This window comes from Passer domesticus, chromosome 4, assembly GCF_036417665.1.
Source record: "Passer domesticus isolate bPasDom1 chromosome 4, bPasDom1.hap1, whole genome shotgun sequence".
Classification (NCBI taxonomy): Eukaryota; Metazoa; Chordata; class Aves; order Passeriformes; family Passeridae; genus Passer; species Passer domesticus.
In genome coordinates, this window is record NC_087477.1 from 38,154,537 (window position 1) to 38,171,848 (window position 17,312).

General features: G+C 38.0%; 1 protein-coding gene across 1 annotated transcript; it reads left to right on the forward strand.

The window, feature by feature from the left end:
* Window positions 1-7: 7 nt before the first annotated feature.
* LRIT3 (leucine rich repeat, Ig-like and transmembrane domains 3) lies at window positions 8-13,315 on the forward strand. The gene is made up of 4 exons (XM_064417200.1): window positions 8-384; window positions 1,640-2,118; window positions 9,088-9,393; window positions 10,429-13,315. The coding sequence occupies exons 1-4, from the start codon at window positions 269-271 to the stop codon at window positions 11,490-11,492; spliced, it is 1,965 nt and encodes a 654-aa protein (XP_064273270.1). The 5' UTR covers window positions 8-268; the 3' UTR covers window positions 11,493-13,315.
* The last annotated feature ends 3,997 nt before the right edge of the window (window positions 13,316-17,312 follow it).

Sequence of the window (17,312 nt, forward strand, 5' to 3'; positions counted from 1 at the left end):
CTTTACAATCTACAAATTAAAACAACCTTGGAGCATGGTTGGATGTGATTTGAAGCAGAGTGTGTTCTGACAGAGTAAAGAGTGAGCTGCTTTAAGTGATGGCATTCAGGATACATTTGAAGGTTAAGCAACCCCAGATCTGGGCTAATCTGTTGTAATCTGCTGTTACTAAATGGATGGCTACATTCACATTTGTAGCACACTGCACATGAATGCCTAGGAATAAAGCCTTCACATTTCTTCATGTCAGTTCTTCTGGGAGGAAGCCATGTATCTGTTTATTTGCTTCTACCTCCTAATGAGTTTTTTTGAAGAAGTTCATGGCTTTTGTCCTTCACAATGCACTTGCGTTTACCATGGCAGAAGTGATGGCACTGGAACAAGGTATACATTTTATTATTTGTTATGAAGGGCCATTTATAACGAAAAGGGTTGAAGAAATTGGAGATAGCATTCTCAGACATTGCAAATTATTTGTAGAATAGCTGCAATGAAGGCATATTTTACTTTAGCATTCTATGGCTAGAAGCATTCCTGAAGAGGAGCAGATGGTGATTAAGGCTTTGTACTTAGCAAAGAGCTGCTCTAAATCTTCATTTTTTGCAGGAGGTAATTTCTTTCTGCTCCGTGACGTTCCTACTATTGCAATGTCCTTTCTACTTCCACAAACTAGTTAACTAGTATAAGGTGATTCTGGTTAAATAAATACAGCAGTTTCTTTTTTTTTTTTTTTTTAATCTGCAGTAAATTATGTAATTTTTCATAGTAAGGAGGTTAATTTAAAATGTGGTGTCCTGGTGTTGTCATGTCAATTTTAGGAGATACTCTGTCATTGCTATTTGTTGTCACAGGCTATCTGGAATAAAGCTTCATGAAGAAAAAGTAAAATAGAGGAATAATCTAGAGAAAAGGGGGATAAAATTAAGGATAAGACTTACTCAAGGCAGGGGATTCTTCAAGCTAGTATGTGTAAACAACATACCCTGAAGAAATTGTTTCCTGAAATCAAATAACTGAAAATGCTGAGAAATCCCATTTCACTGAAATCATTGTGAGCAGAAAGTTCTTTTCATCTCTATAAAACAAGTAATTTGTACATAGACATCAACAAGAGGGCCAGAAAGCTTTTCTTTACTGAATTTTCTTTGGTATATTTTCAATTTTCAGTCTATTCCAAAAGGTAAGTATTGAAAATACTATGAATCTTCATCATACAAAAAAATTAGAGATTAGTGATCTTAATTTTGAATTTTAATAATTTTTATTACGGGGCATGCATTTCCCACTTGAGATGCATGCATATATTATTCTTTGTACAACGGCTTCTGTCTTTCAGTTGTCACTAGAGTGAGGGGTGGATAGAGGGTGGTGCTTATATACTTTAGAATAAAACAAATATAGGTTTCATGTGAAAGGATCAGTTCTGATTTGTATTCTTTTTGTCTTTAGAGACTCCATGTTTGTGGAGTTTGTTCAACTTTTAAATGCAGAGGACTGTTCTTGATTTCCATGTTCTTTGTTCTGGTAGTAGTGTTGCAGAAAGTTACAGCATTTGCATTTAAATCTGAAATTCAAATTTCTGGTAAATAAATGCAAATATGTCTCTCTTCCTCTATTTTTCTTTTTTTCCCTTTGCTAGATCTGTACTCTGTAATGACCCTGACATGTATGAGATCCCTGTGAATGTTCCTGTGGATACTGTAAAACTGCGTATAGAGAAAACTGTCATACGAAGGATTCCCACTGAAGCCTTTTACTACCTGGTAGATCTCAAATACCTGTGGGTCACTTACAACTGTGTAGCCAACATTGATATCAGCAGCTTCTATAACTTGAAACAGCTGCACGAGCTGAGGCTGGATGGTAATCTGCTTTCAACTTTCCCTTGGGAATCCCTGGCCGAGATGCCCAACTTACGGACTCTCGATCTCCACAACAACAAGTTGACCAGCATTCCTGCTGATGCTGGCCGTTTCCTGAAAAACCTCACCTACCTGGACCTATCCAGCAACAAGCTGACCACCTTGCCATCAGACCTCATGGACATTTGGCCCCCCTTCTCAGGAGCTATCGTGTCCAAGAACACAGACATTCTGGTGACACAGAGAGTAATCTTGGGTATGTTGAACAGCCTGTCTCATTCCTTACCAAAATACACCTGAACATGAAATTGCAAGTGAGAGCAGTTAGGGGACCAGCCTAGGGTTCAGGAAAGGGGGTTTTACCCAGCTCACTCTTGTGGTTTGCTCTGTGGTCATTTATTTATTTTCTACTGGTAACAGAAAACCATGAAATGGAGAGAGTGAACTCCATGTGTGTTGTTACCTTAAAGCTATAAAACTGAAGTAAAAGCTATGAGAATCCAGATTGCAGGAATACAGGCCATTCAGTAGCTATATAAATACAGGACTTACATCGTGTTTCTGGTGATGTTTCCCTCATCTTTGTATGTGTTTGTAAGCATGTCCATTTGCAACTGCTTTTTTCCAGAGGCTCCCAAGCCAAGCCAGCAGCTAGAGCTGATGCTCTTATAAAGCCTGTCCTGTGACACAATGCTGCTGATAGTGTTGGTGGCTTAGAAAAGGGCAGCTCTGGTCTCCCTGGGACCTCTGCTGACCTTGCATTACTCTAAAGCTGACTGATTATCCTGAAGTTTTTTGCAATTTACATATTGATTATGAGAGAAAATAGGAGTATGATCCCTATTTATTAATTTTACTTTTTATAAAAGTGTCTAAGGTAAGTATTTAAGAATAATTTGGTCAGACTCTGATTTTTTTTCATAATTTGATCCCCTTCTCTAGCATGCAATTGCATCAGTTTTGTTTGTGACCTTGTGCTTTATCTGGCACTTTATCTCCACTTCCTAGTCTTGCCAAGGTAACCCCTTTTTCTTCAATCTCAAGCTGGAATAGTTCTGTCAATGCTGTTCTTCTCTATCACTGTTTACATAGAAGAGCATATTTTGATGTGTTTGTAGTGCAGCAGGTGGAAGGGAGGAAAATAAGCTGGCTGTATCTACTGCAGTAATTTTGTAGGCACTGGTAAAGATCTGTCCTGCATTGTACTGCCCAATATTTCCAATTTCTTGATCTGAACTCCCAGTATTCAGTGTCCATTTGTTCAGCTGCTTTGTTTCACAGCAGACGCTGCAGCTTGAAACTCTCATTCTCTTATATGTTATATAAGCATCTTAATAGATACAAGTAGGCTGCATGACTTCATAAGTATGGTTTGGCTAGCATCATTAAAGGTTTTTTGTTTATTCAGGACTAAAAAAAAAAAAAAAAAAAAAAAAAGTAAAAATGTAAAAGCAAGTCTTTCTCAGTACTCCTTTCCCTGTCCCCACACTGAAGACTACAGAAGGCTGTAAAGTGGGAGCTGATTGTGCTAGATCTAATCCTCATGATCTCATGTGGGAGTCCCAGAGATTAATTGGTTTCCTTGTCTTACGTAGCCCTCACCATTTCAGGCAAAACAAAAGGAACTGAGAAAACAAAATAACCTCCAACACAAAAAGCCACCAAAAAAAATCTTGAACCCTCGCACACTCTTCTCTCCCCTTAACTCTGGGAATCATCTGCAGGTTTCCTTGGTGCAGGTAGTTTTCCAGCCTCCTGTAGTCCTGGCAAACCCTCTGATGCCAGCATTGAGTTCTTTGAAGGCTTGGGATGTGACCTTTGGACCATTTTCTATTATGAACTACTGCTGGGTTTTAACACAGACCTCCAGAGAGGAACACACACCGGTTTAAACAGAACTTTGCTTCTCCTTTTTTTTTTTTTTTTTTTTTACTGTTAAGTGCTAAGGGAGGCCCTGTGCAGCCATTATAGATTTGCACCTGAGAATGCAAAATGCAAGGTGGTACTTTCCTTGTGTTATATTGAGTAAATTTACCTTGGGTAAGATGCCAATCAATTAGCTGAATTTTTTTTTTTTCATGGACATCATAGTTTTCCTATGAGTTTATCCCAATGCAGACAGGCAGTGCTTGCTACATAAGAAACTTTATAGTGAATAAGAAAGCATCCCCTTTCTCTGGAGATTAGAAAGTGCAGTGCTCTTTATGTCATGGGTTATTTTGACAAGTTTACTTAGACTCCATTAGGTATTAGTGCTTCCTTTCTGATGGCCCTCCTTTCTCTACTGGCCTTGCTGGAGCCTGAGAAAGAAGTGCATCCCATAGATATCCTCCTCCTCCTCTGAGTAACAGATAGGGATCACAGAGATACATGGTCAGGAAGGGCCTAGCCTGCAGGGATACAGATCCAGAGGAGCTGAGCCATTCTGGTAAAGTCTGTGCTGTTCTTAAAGCTGTGGCCAGACCACCCCAGAGCCTTCCATGGTCACCTCCTCCAGTGCTTATCTATCAGGGTAGTGAGAAAGTTTCTGCTAATATCTAACCTCAATCTCCCTTACTGCTAACTAAGCTGATTATCTCTTGTCCTACAGGGCATGGACATACAGAAAAACTAATCACCATCTTTTATTGTAAGCTTTCATAGGTTTTCCTTCCCTGTTTGCCATCCTAACCATTTCTTTCACACCATTCTTTCACCAGCTTCTAATATAACATGAAGGTTTTTGTGTTTTTTTTTTTTTTTTTGTTTGGTTGTTTCTTGTTTGATTTTGGGGTTTTTTTGGTTGGTTTGGTTTTGATGGTTTTTTTTCATTTGTTTGGTTTGGCTTTTTTTTGCTGTGTGTGGTATTTTTATTTTCTTTTCATTTTCTACCATAGTTACTGGTTTCCTTTCAACACCTTTAGGTTTAAAAAATTTTAAACCTAATTTTAAGGTTTCCCTTAAAATGTAATGCTCACAATTGCAAGCTTTGATGCTCAAGAGTGTCCTATGTGCTCCAGCCACTCTCTGGGGGAGCATTCAGCCTGACTCGTGTACCTGCATGGAATGATCACTGCAGGCAGAACTCTGCTGGAAGCTGAAACCCAGAGTAAATAAATGCTGGTTTTGTCTAGTCAGGAACACAGCAGTCAGATTCTAATTAGTATAATCAGTTATGACTTGAGCTGTCTTCTCTCCTGGTTCTGCCAAAACAAGATTGTCATGTGCATGTAATTAACAAGATCAAAACCAGCAAGGCCCTAAACTCATATGTTTGTGCAAATGTATTTTTTAACACCAGGAGGCAATATTATCTTTGGTGTCTTGACTTACCATCAAGATGGTTGCTCTTATGAGAAAATTCTGGTTCCCCTTGTTTACTTCAAGGTCTTTTGGAGCAGCCAAAGGCTACTTTTACCAGAGGACTGGCGTGTTAACATTTCCTTATTCCAGTTCATTATCTTTGTACTAAGAGGTTTGGGTTTTTTGACTACTTCCTACTGCATGATGTTCCTCTGTGTGTGCACTGTGCTAAATGAAAGAGGGTTAGGGAAGGATTCTTGGCCCTTTGGCCAAGTGGCTCACTCTGCTCTTATCCACACAGTTGAGGGGCAGCTCTCTCTAAAGCTGGCTGTCTGTTCCACTCTGTGTAAGATTTAGCCCTTGGTTTTCTGCGGACTCTACAGGATGCTACAGTCACTCTCAAATGTAATTCTAGGAATGGGGTGATTTTTCTTCAGTCTAACCTGCCTGAAGTTGTGGGAGAATTGCATTGGAAATTGTTCATCTGTGCTTTTGGAATATGAAATAGCAGGGGTATGTTGTATGCCTGGGTATGAGGGCTGACAGATATGCAGAATACCTTGGAGGTACAAAACCTGCTGCACTTGCTTTGGGGGAAACAACAGGATAGAGAGAGAGCCATCCTTGATGTGGTCTCATCCATAAACATTTCAGTGAGCAGCCCTGGAGTGCCAACTGTCCCTGGACCCATGTCTGGCTTTGTCTTGGAAGGTGCCCTGTGGATCAGCTCAGAACAAAGCTCTGGAGTGAGCTGAAAATAAAACAGTGCAAATGACTGGAGGGACCAGTGTGTGAATTCCTCTGGCCCTCTTGGTTACCTCTGGAGCCATAGTCTGATACTTTGATCCAAATCACAACTAAATTCCAGCCCTGGCTGCTGTATGGAGATTTACATTTCTGGCAGGAATGATGGCAGTAGCATTTTCCATATGGGGGAATCTAGTGAGTCCCTGAGAGGAACAGAAGAGTCCAGTATTTGACAGAGTGGCATTTATATGAGATCTTGCCTCTGTTGCATGCGGAGGTGCCAACAATTTGGAATACTGCAGGTCCATCAGGCTCCCACCTGTTATGCTGAGCCACTGGGTAGATATTGCTTTTCCTGAAACTACTCCCTAAGCAATTGCCATGTGGTGAAAGTGCTGTGACAGGGTTGCATGTGGAATTTACTGTTTAGAACCATGGATCAAAATGTGTAGGTTCAGTTGGAAAGAGCCTGGGGTAGGCTGGCCCAAGCTGTGGTGAATATTTCTATCAGCCCAAAACTTGACATCTTTCTATTTTGCAGCAACTAAAAATCAGTGGGTTACACACGTTATGGTCTGAGTCTGGTTACTGATTTACAAAGGAAATTTTGCTCATAGCTAAAGTCCATATTGACACAGTCCGGGGAAACCCTGCTTACTGAGAAGACTGCAAAAATGTGCATGCACAGACACACATAAGTTTGCCACTGTATGTGCAAGCATACATGTGAATGTGTGAGAGCAAATATAAAATATGCTAAATCTAGAATGAAGGATTTTAGAGCAATTTATCATTAATAATTAATACTGAAATAGCACTGTATTGGTATATAGCAATTCATAAATATTTATCAATGTTTGTTTTGCCTTGGCCAGTATTCTGTCTCAGATCAACAAGCTGCCTTGATATTTCTACAAAAGAATCCAGGGTTTATAAAGATATTCTCTTTCCTCACATACATGTGCCATCATAGATTTATCATTATTTTCATTTTTGCTTCTTAAGAAATTTTTTTTTTTAATTAAAGCTCCTTAATATTTTCCATTTTCTAATTTCCCTCCCCCCCTTTAACCTTTTCTTTATTTTTTCACATGTTTGTTCTCACTTCTAACATCTTGTCGTCACAAACTGTTGAATGAAGTTCAAAATGCCCCTTGTAGCTTGGAAAATAGGTTTACCTTCACATTTCTGTCCTGGAGGTATTTAAAAGACATGTAAATGTTGCCCTCAGGGTCATGGTTTAGTTCTGGACTTGGCAGTGCTGGGTTAGCAGTTGGACTTAATGGTCTTAAAGGTCTTTTCTAATGTAACCATTCTTTGGTTCTATGTCAAAGGCTTTGAGTGCTTCAAGTAGGTTAAAAACAATATTTAACCCCTTTGTTTCCTGCAGTAAATTTCTTAACATAGTGAGGAAAATTGCAAGAAAGTGAGAAGAAAAAGAAAATTGCCGGAGTATTGTCTGACTACAGGGCTTCCCTAATTGAAAAGATGAGCACAAATAGTTACATACATGTGCTTGACTGAGCAGGATTTCTATAAGCACAAGCAATTGATGTACCTAGATATACAAAACACTTGGATAGTATATTTTCTCCTTTTGAATATGTGTGTGAAGTTCAGAGGCAAAATTTCTATGTTTTGGAGATTTTTTTGAGGAAAAGCAGTTGCTGGTACATTTTTCTTTGCCTTCTTCTCTGTTCCCCACAAACAATAAGTAGTGAATAGATGTAAAATCTCTTCTGTCTGGAAGGGGTGAAATTGGATTGTGATGTCAAAGTCAAGGAATCTCTTCAGGTCAAGTGTTGTTTTAAAGAGCAGGGATTAATTGGGGTTTACCATAGTTTTAACCAATCACTACAATTGTGCTTAAAATAACCTAATCTTGGTCTGGTGGTAAAAGGAAGAAGTAGTTAAAAGTTCATGTATTCTTTCATCTGCAGGTTTTTCCAGAACAACCCATTATTTTTTCAGTAGCTGTTTTGATGATTCTTAAAATTACATTCTGAAAAGGTGTTCAGGGCTCTTTTTCTTTCAACACTGGTTTGACTTATATGACTTGTTTATTGTACTGACCAGTAAATTCACTAGCAAAGGGTCCTTGCCTAGCATCCCTTGTTTCAGACCATAAGTTTTGTTTATTAGTAGTACTTGGAGAAAATGAGAAAGGCATATTCAAAAGTATGAGTCCAATAAGAAAATTCTTGAACTCCTGAGTCATATGCTGTGTTGTATTTTACCTGGTGAAGCCACTGTTGTTCTTTGAAAGTCAACATAGTGGCGTAATCAATACCAGCTGAGGATTTAGACTGATATTCCTCAGAAGTGGTTAATCTCTTCCAACGTCATAAATTCACAAAGAGGGAAAAGTTTCTAATTCATATACTGAAAAAAGCAAATGTTATTGACTCTGACAGAAGCAAATGTTATTGGCTCTGACAGAAGAGAGATAGGGTTCTTGTGTGCCATCATAAAAATATCGTAGTCAATACAGTGTTTTGTGGGCCTTCCTATTTTCTACTCTTCTGTTATTCTTCTTGGATATATTTTAGAGGCTGTAGTGAAGCCAGCTTCTAACAATATTGGTGTAGTTCAGAGCCAAATAAAATTTTTGTTGGCCTAAAGTTTTTTCTCCTTAGCCTTTATCCCTTTTTCTCAAGGGGCAGAGATGTTGGTGTAAGCTCTAAACCCTTAAATCATTGTATTCTTCTCAAGCATTGAAAAAAAGGTTCAGGGAAGGTCAAGCTGTAAGAGCCTAAAGAAGGACTAAGAGGAGAGGAGAGTGACATGAAGCAAAGAGAAGCTATCTTTCCAGAAGGCACAGGCAGGTGAAAATGTGTCATCAGTCTTAAGACATCTTTTCAAAGTGGTTTTGAATGTGGTAGATAAATAGCAAAGTTAAGCACAGGTAGTGCCAGCATATCAATATGCTCCCATAGACTTCTGTGAAGAAGTAGTTTAGGTTAATAAATTTATTAACCTAATAATTTATACTGTTCTCCCTAACCTCTGAGAATATTCCCCCACCAATCAGCTGAACAAAACCCTCAAGCTGAAGGAGAAAGGATTAACTCAGAATAGGTCCAGGATTGTCCTTGTTTGTATGTGGTGGTAGTCATGTGTCATACTGTAATCACAATATCCATATATTGACTCACAACTTTTTTTTTTTCTTTCCCCGTTTCCCTCCTTGCCTCAGGTTTTCAGGATAACCCATGGTTCTGCGACTGTCGCATTTCAAAACTTATTGAATTTTCCAAAATTGTGGACACCTCCGTTGTACTTCTTGATCCATTGGTTTCATGTAGTGGACCTGAGAGCCTGGCAGGAATCTTGTTCCAGAGAGCTGAGTTAGAGCAGTGTCTTAAACCATCTGTGATGACCTCAGCAACAAAAATCACCTCTCCGCTGGGCAGCAACGTCCTGCTACGCTGTGACGCCACGGGGTACCCAACACCACAGCTCACTTGGAATAGGTCAGACAATATTCCAGTGAACTACACAGGTATAACTGCTCTCTTGTAGGAAATGGGAGAAACAAACATTGTTGTGTTGCTTGTGCTTTGAGATCATTGTAATGAGTAATAATGGGCCATGTATTGTGCAAGCTGGCAATTGTATCTGTTATGGAATTCTCTGTCTAGTTCTTGGTCTTAACAGGTCCAGCAGACTGTTTTGGGTGTGGATGTGGTCTGTTAGAAGAACAATGTGTGTGGGAGGGAGAAATGGGTGAAGTGGGGGAAGGATAAAGGGAAATGGAGTTTGGGTTAGTTGGACCTTAACTCAGAAGCTAGAAAGGAGAATTTTTTGCTGGAACTTTTGTTTGAAAATGTTCATGTTAAAAAAGCCAGTGAGGCCATAAATGAGCAACTTAAAACTCAGCATTATAAACACAGAATTTTCCAAATTCATATTTTCTGTGTGCAACTGATGCAAGGCATCATTGTCTGACATCATTCTAGCTACTATGACAGATACTTATGTAGTAACTTAAATGTAAAAAAATGCTACTTGCTAATGTCAAGTAGTTGTCAGTCATTATAGGTCTGATGAAGGTAACGGAACTGAAATATCTTAGGACAATAGACATTTCCAATAGCATTTTAAATGGCTAGCATGGTAAGTGTCACAGAAAGTCAGTGGGTCTTGTATTTAAGAGTCAATAGCAGCTTTAAGACATTTGACTTCACTTTACGTGGTTTTGTTTTTCTTAGTGAAACTGCAAACTATTTCTAATTACTCTAGACATTTATTTCCATTTTGACCCAAGCTGAACCTATTTATTTAATATTAGAGTATGTCTGGGAATTCCATAGTTTGTTTTGGAATTTTTTTTTGTTTTGGTTTGGTTTTTTTTGTTTTGTTTTTTTGTGGGTTGTTTTTTTTTTGTTATCGTTGTGTTTTTTGACTGCTTGTGTTTAATTATTAAAATTTTCATACATGCAATTCCTTCTGGCAGAAAGGTAAGAAGTATTCTAATAATGTTTAGTTCCTCTTTACTTCCCATTCATAATGTTTTGCTCTTTGCATTTTCCCTTAGTAATTCAAGAAAGTCCTGGAGAGGGTGTCAGGTGGTCCATAATGAGCTTGACAGGAATTTCTTACAAGGACGCAGGAGAATACAGATGTAAAGCCAAGAACTTGGCAGGAATGTCAGAAGCTGCTGTGACTGTCACAGTGGTTGGTGTAGTTACTACAACTGTGTCACCACAGAAGTTTGGGAGGAAGCCAGAGGCTGAGAGGCAGAATACAACTCAGGAGGAATCCAAGCAGGAACTCGAGAGGACAACCACACCTCTTCCCATCACACCGACCACCACAGCTCTGGTGAGCACTGAAAGATCAACCAGCATGACTTTCACTGACAAAAAGCAATCCAGGCTCATGTTGGATGGAAAGAAAGTTTCAAAGGCAGTGACAAATGGAAGCAAAAAGCAGATTGGAGATTCAAGAAAGAAAGGTGAGGATTCTTCATTGAGCACAGCAGGTGTGACTGAGCAAAATGTTACTGTGAAGAACCTAAGAGTGATCAGTGAATCTGATGAAAGAGTGACCTTAACTTGGAAAATGGTCAATGCCACAGGCAATTCCGCTGTGACTGTGTTATACTCCAAGTATGGTGATAAAGATATGCTGCCTCTCAGCACTGATTCTAACAAAAACAAAGTCACTATCGATGGTTTGCAACCTAGTACTCAATATATGGCATGTGTCTCACCCAAAGGCGTGCCGCCTACAAAAGAGCAGTGTGTTGTTTTCTCCACTGATGGGTTAAATGATGAAAGCAGCTCTGAGTTTTCTATTCTGATAGTGGCCAGCAGTGCAGCATGTGTGGTTGTTTTACCTTTGATATTTTTCTTACTCTACAAAGTTTTAAGACTTCATTTGAAACCAAAGTCTGCAAAGGAAGCTGAACTTGCAAAAGAGACGTACGTGCAATTTGAAACACTGTCTCTGAAGCCTCGAACACTGGGTGCAGGAGACCAGCTCTGGGCACGAAGGTACACGGATGAGTCAGAAAGACTTCTCCTTTGCTCTAGGTCAAGCATGGATTCTCAAATGACCTTCAAAAGTGAGGGCTCCAGGTCTGAGTATCTGTGCTGAACATGGGTGAGGGTGGAGATGAAATAAATAATAGGTACAATTAATTCAAAATGGTGATGCTGCATCTGGACGCAGGTTGATGCTAGATGGTGGTCAGAACAAGTTATCTGGTGTAATAGAGTCTTACTGGATGGTGGTGGGTAGGAGGGGGAATTGAAGAAAAATGTTGCCTGTTTATTTTCTTATATTTTATGTTTGTGATTTTGGATATGAAGGAGTGATGTTCTTCCAAAGAAAAATACAGCATGAAATGGTTCTATGGTTAAAGGTATTTTTTGGTTTTATTAAAACATTGTTTTCTCTTCTCTCGTTTTACCACATGATGTGCTAGTGGCATGTATCAAGCATGAATCACAATCTTCTTGAAACTGATGTACTTCAACAGAATAGGAAACAGTTTTAACTACTTCTATTGTGATCAAAACTTTATTTGAATATACAAGCTTTCTTCTGACATCAGCTTGTGCTTCGAGGTATGATAGAGCTGTTTGGGTTGAAGTATTCTCAGGCCAGTCAAGACAGAAGCCACAGTTTATGGGCCCTTGAGAGGTACAATACACATAGTATTGTCATTTTGCAGATGTTATTGCAAGGGCAAAGAAGTTTCTTTAGTGTCCTGAAGCTCAGGAAAGCTGAGTAACTGAGAGACTCTAGATAATTATATTAACTTACATCAGATTATCTTGTTGCAGAATCTCAGCCTTAGAATTTACTTGGATGTGTCTGTCTATATACCTCAGTTTCAGAAATCTCTGTACAGAAAATTCTGTGGTGCTGTGCAATACAACACACACTCTTATATGTAAATATAGGACACAGATGTTGCACAGTATTATGGACTACACTGCAGTAATATAATACCTTTTGATATAAAGTAAGAGGAGTTTTTGTCCTCAGGGCATTTTGGATGTTAAGTTTAACATAGTTTTAGCATAGTGAAAGTTATTTGTGAGTGTGCTTCCCAATGTTTAAAAATCAGGAATTAATAGTAACAATGAATTCAGAGTTGTCTGTTAATGATAATAATGAATAGTCTATTCTGAGGTTGCTTTTTTAATGCCTGAAGTAAATAAGAGAACTTTTATTGTTCTAGGTTCAGATATTATTTTCAAGTATGTATAAATTGTGAGCCACAGTTTTTCCTGGAAATTACAGCTGTGTTGTTTTCTTGGACCTTTCTATGCCTAGGGGAACTGTTTGTTTTGATAGGAAATTGGGAATTGACATTTTTCAGAGGGAGAAATATTACTCAAAGCTACAAACTGAAGCTTAGCTTGTCAGCTTCAAAACAGTAGCATTTCTCATTGTCACTATTGTAGGATGAAATTTTGCCTGCTGGAATGCTGACAAGCTTATCTTGTGAGGCATAGCTTGATGAGAGGTGTCAGAAAGCCTCTGATACAGAATCATGGCAGGAAATGAACACACTGAAAAAATCTCTGTAGCACCTACACCATGGTGTCCAGTGACCAGGATTAGCAGAAAGAGTATTTGAGACTATGGGAGCTGTAAAAAAGAAGCAGGTGGGATGTTCAAAAGTGCAAATTAGCTTGCCTGCTTAGAATTATCCTTGGTGTTGCTTTCTGTGTTACAAGTATGTGTGGTGAAAAATCAGTCTTTCTTCTTTTTCCATGAATAATTGTGATTGCAATGAAAATTTTTTATCTTTCTAAGCTATTTTACTTTGGCAGGGTTTTTGTTTTTTGAAATTTAGGATTTTTTAGGGAAAAGAGATTCTCTGTGTGTCAAAACCAAGGCTCATCTGACACATTAATGACAAACCAGGTTTGTGCAGGACCTGAAGTGTTACAATATTTGCCTTCTATTTTCCTGTTAGGCAATGTAGTCGGTAGTTGTTGAAGGTGTTTGCAGTTTAAAACACCATGGTTTTTGCTAATGAGAACAAGTGTTGTAAGTTTTTTTGTTTGGTTTTTTTTTGTTTGTTTTTTTTTTTCCTGGAGGGTATTTGATTTCAGGTTTCAAAGCCCTAAATCTAATTCTGAAGTCCAAAATTGACTTGCAGGTGATACCTTAATATATGGAACTGAAGTGGTGCACAGTTCATTGGAGAGAGCTCACTTGTGAGTGTCAAACCTTTGGGTTTGACTAATCCTTGTGGAATTAGCATATCCTAAAGTTAGAAATTAATCTCTGGCTACATGGGCTATCAGTGTATCAAAGGTGAAATTTACTATCAAGAGCATATTCTTTCAAGAAAACATGTTATGCATTATTTTTTTCACAGTTCTCGTGACAGAAGAATTACATAATCCAGACATGCTTCTGTAAGTCATGTCAAAACACCAAATGTGCTGGGGAATTTTGGCAGGAATTTGACACAAAGGGCAAATCAAACAATAAAGATGTTTGCACTGTATCACCCCTAATGGTTTAATTAAAGTGCTGAAGAAATACTTTGCTAACAGATGTAATTTTTTATATTGCCCATTGTTAATGATGGAACAACTGTGAAATAGATGTTGTCACCCATAATAATTTGTATAATGTCATCTGAAATGCAGCACTGGATCAAGCATTGTTATGAACAGTGAGGACTATAATCTGTGTAGGAAAATTTGGAGAGGTTTCAGCCTGTGTTTATGTGTCGCCTTTCATGTATTTTGCACTTTGTTTTCTGAATTCATCCTGCTTTTCTCAAAAAGGTTAGACCTCTTTTTATATGTTATCTACAAGTGGTGTGTCAAAACTGGATGGCTAATGGAATAACTGGGTAATGTGAGCTGAATTCTAAGTAAACCTCATTTTTACTTAGAGTTTTAGTGAGCATAATACTTATCACAATACTTTCTAGTACTTGTCATATTAAACCATAATCTTGGCTTCAATGTGCACTTACTAAGCCAAACTTAAGGCATATGTGCATCTATTTTAGTCCTTGCCATTGCTTACAGTGGGCTTTATATTCCTTGCACCATCATCAGATTCTCATCCTTTTCTCAGGGAGGGAATTAAGAGGGAAAACTCTTTCATGTGTAACATGAGAACGTCTGAAATAGCAAAACAATTCACACCTGGATTGTGTCTAGGGGGCTAAACAAAGGATATTTCAAACTCAATACCTTTTCAAAGAAGTAACTAAAACAGAAGTTGTTTCCATGTGAAAATAAAAAATTGGTTTTGTACAAGGCAGTGTGTATGCCTGACCCTTTTGTCTTTGTTTATAGCTTTAGACAACATGTGATGAGTGTAGCTGTGGGGACAAAGGGAAGTATGAAAAGAAATGAGAGAAACCACAGAAAGGTGATACCCTAGAGAATTCTGTGACAGTGTGCCACAATATCCTTTACTTGCAATTCTGCCATTTATGTGGCAAGGGTGCTGGGGCATCTGCAGACAGGTAGATGTAAAATGATGGATGAAGATACTGCTGGATTATTGCAAAGATTGGAGCTCTACACATCTAACCCAGTTTTGACAGGGTGGGGCAGCTATGAAACTGGAGTGTGGAGGAACAATGACACTGGGAGAATTTGAAGAATGCACTTGAAGCTGGTCTTGAAGTCTGCCTGTGCCCCAGTGAAAGTTGTAAGAAGTTTTTGGAGACCACTGCCTTTAAACTGAAAGGGATGAGCAGGTAACTTATAAATATGTTGCAAAAAAGAGGGGCATGCATCAGCAACAGTTCTGGAGAGGCTCTGAAACCAAGATACAATATACTACAATCATACATCTTGATCTATGATTTTGTTTTAAAAACAACCATTTTGTTAGATTTGTGGCTGGGAGGTAAACACAAACTTGAATCTTCATGACTAGAGATGAAATTTCAAAATAAACTTTTTAAAAATTATCTAACTGTGTGTAGATTGGAAACCTGCTGACCTGGATGCCTTGTCTCACAGAAATCATTGTGTTGTTCTAGGTGTTATAGGAAGCCACAGAAGCTCCAGGTCAGCATTGTCACATTCCTTTGTTGAAAATGAGAAGAGATGCTTTCTTTTTTATTTACAAATCACTGAATTTTTTTTTACTCTGAATTTCAAGAGATCAGAGTTCCCTTCAGAATGGAAGCACAAATAATGTGTCATTTTGATATATCTGAAAGACTCCCTTGCTAAACAGAGGAAAATCAAGCTGAAATATTGGTCTGAAACAGCCTGTATGAAGGATTTTTTTTTTACAAAGCTGTATTTTTTATAAGCGTTCAAGACGGGAATCATTTCAATCAAAAAGGCAGAAAGCAGCTGTGAACAAAAGGATATATTTTCCAATATAGATGTAACTGCAGTTTTCTCCATTTTCTGTTTTTTATGAAATAACATCCTAACCTAGTGTTTAAAAAAAGAATGTAGAATTGCTGCAGCAAGATCAATAGCACCTGACAGGTATATATTTTAAGTATATTTGTTCTAACTTCAGGTCTGGCATTTCTGAAGGACTCTTGATTGACTTAAGAGTATTATAAAGGAGCTGACTGTGCAAACAACTACAACTAACCTCTCATAATAATGGATACCAGTTTACTGACAGTGTATGAAATTCTAAATATTGCAGAAGAGGCTCTGATAAGAAAATACTTTATTCTAAAGCATGATGAGCTGTCAAATATCTTACTGAAATATCTTCTTTTTTAAGGAGGAGGTAAAGGAATTTGTGGTTTCTCGGTTTCTGGTTTTTTGGGGTTTTTTTTTTTGTTATGTTCTTTGAAAAGTTCAAGCAGTTTCTTCTATTGGCTTCTGGCACTTGAAAATGCTACTGGACAAGGTGGAAAGTAAGAACACAATGACAATTACTAGTATATTTGGTGCAATTCTAGTTTAAATTCAATATGTTTGTTTGGTCAACTAAATGAATACTTTGGATTTTTAAAATCTTTTTTTTAGTATTTTTATTCCTTTAGACATACAGTTGAGAAAACCTCTAGCATCCTCAAACAAATTTATCTAATACTTCAAAAAGCAAATTAATGAACAAATCTCTAGATCAGGTTCTTGCTTGTCTCTCATTTATTCTTTCTAGTTTAGTATTGTTTTGGAAAAGAGGAACAAAACACTATGTATAGTCTACTTTGTATTATTTTCCAGTCTCTAAAACAGTCACACCTTTGTTGAAGAAAAAGGAAATTAAATGCAATACTCATAAGTTCTGGTTTTTGTAAGAACCTGATTTAATTAATGGTGATGAAATCTAATGCCATGGACTGATCAGATGGACTACTAAATCATGTGTCTTGAATTTTTTCCTGCTAATATTTGGACAAATGTTTGAGACTCCAAAAATAATTGGGACCAATTATATTTTGCTTTATAGCCCAGTCCCTTGTGTTTAAGATCATGTGGAAGTTAAATCACAGTGAGAGAAAGAAGGCACTATAGGTGTACAGTAAACAGGCAGCTACATAGCATGGCAAACTAAATTCAGGATAACATTACTCTTTTTAAACGTTATTTTTCTCTTTGCATGGAGCCTTCTTCTATGTTAAACTAACCCTGCAGTGCATTGCTTGCTTCAGATTGCACATGAATGACGTTACCTCTGGGTATTTTTACAGAGCATGCTCTCAGGTCTTGAGTGACCTGTTCTGGTTTCTCACTGATTCTCCAAAAAAGAAAACTGCTTAGTGTTTCTTGTTCTCTGGCACAGAAGTGACCTGGTGGAGTGATTTCCTCCTGCTGAAGCATGAATGTGAAAACAGGAATTGTAACATTCCTGTTGCTTCTGAGCATCATGTTTCATAGCTGAGGATTAGAGAAAGTAATATAATTCTAAATTTAATTTGCCATTCTCTGTAGCTGGCTGCTTACTATACTCTTATCTTGTCCTCTTTCTCCCTCTGTGATTTAACTTCCACATGAACTT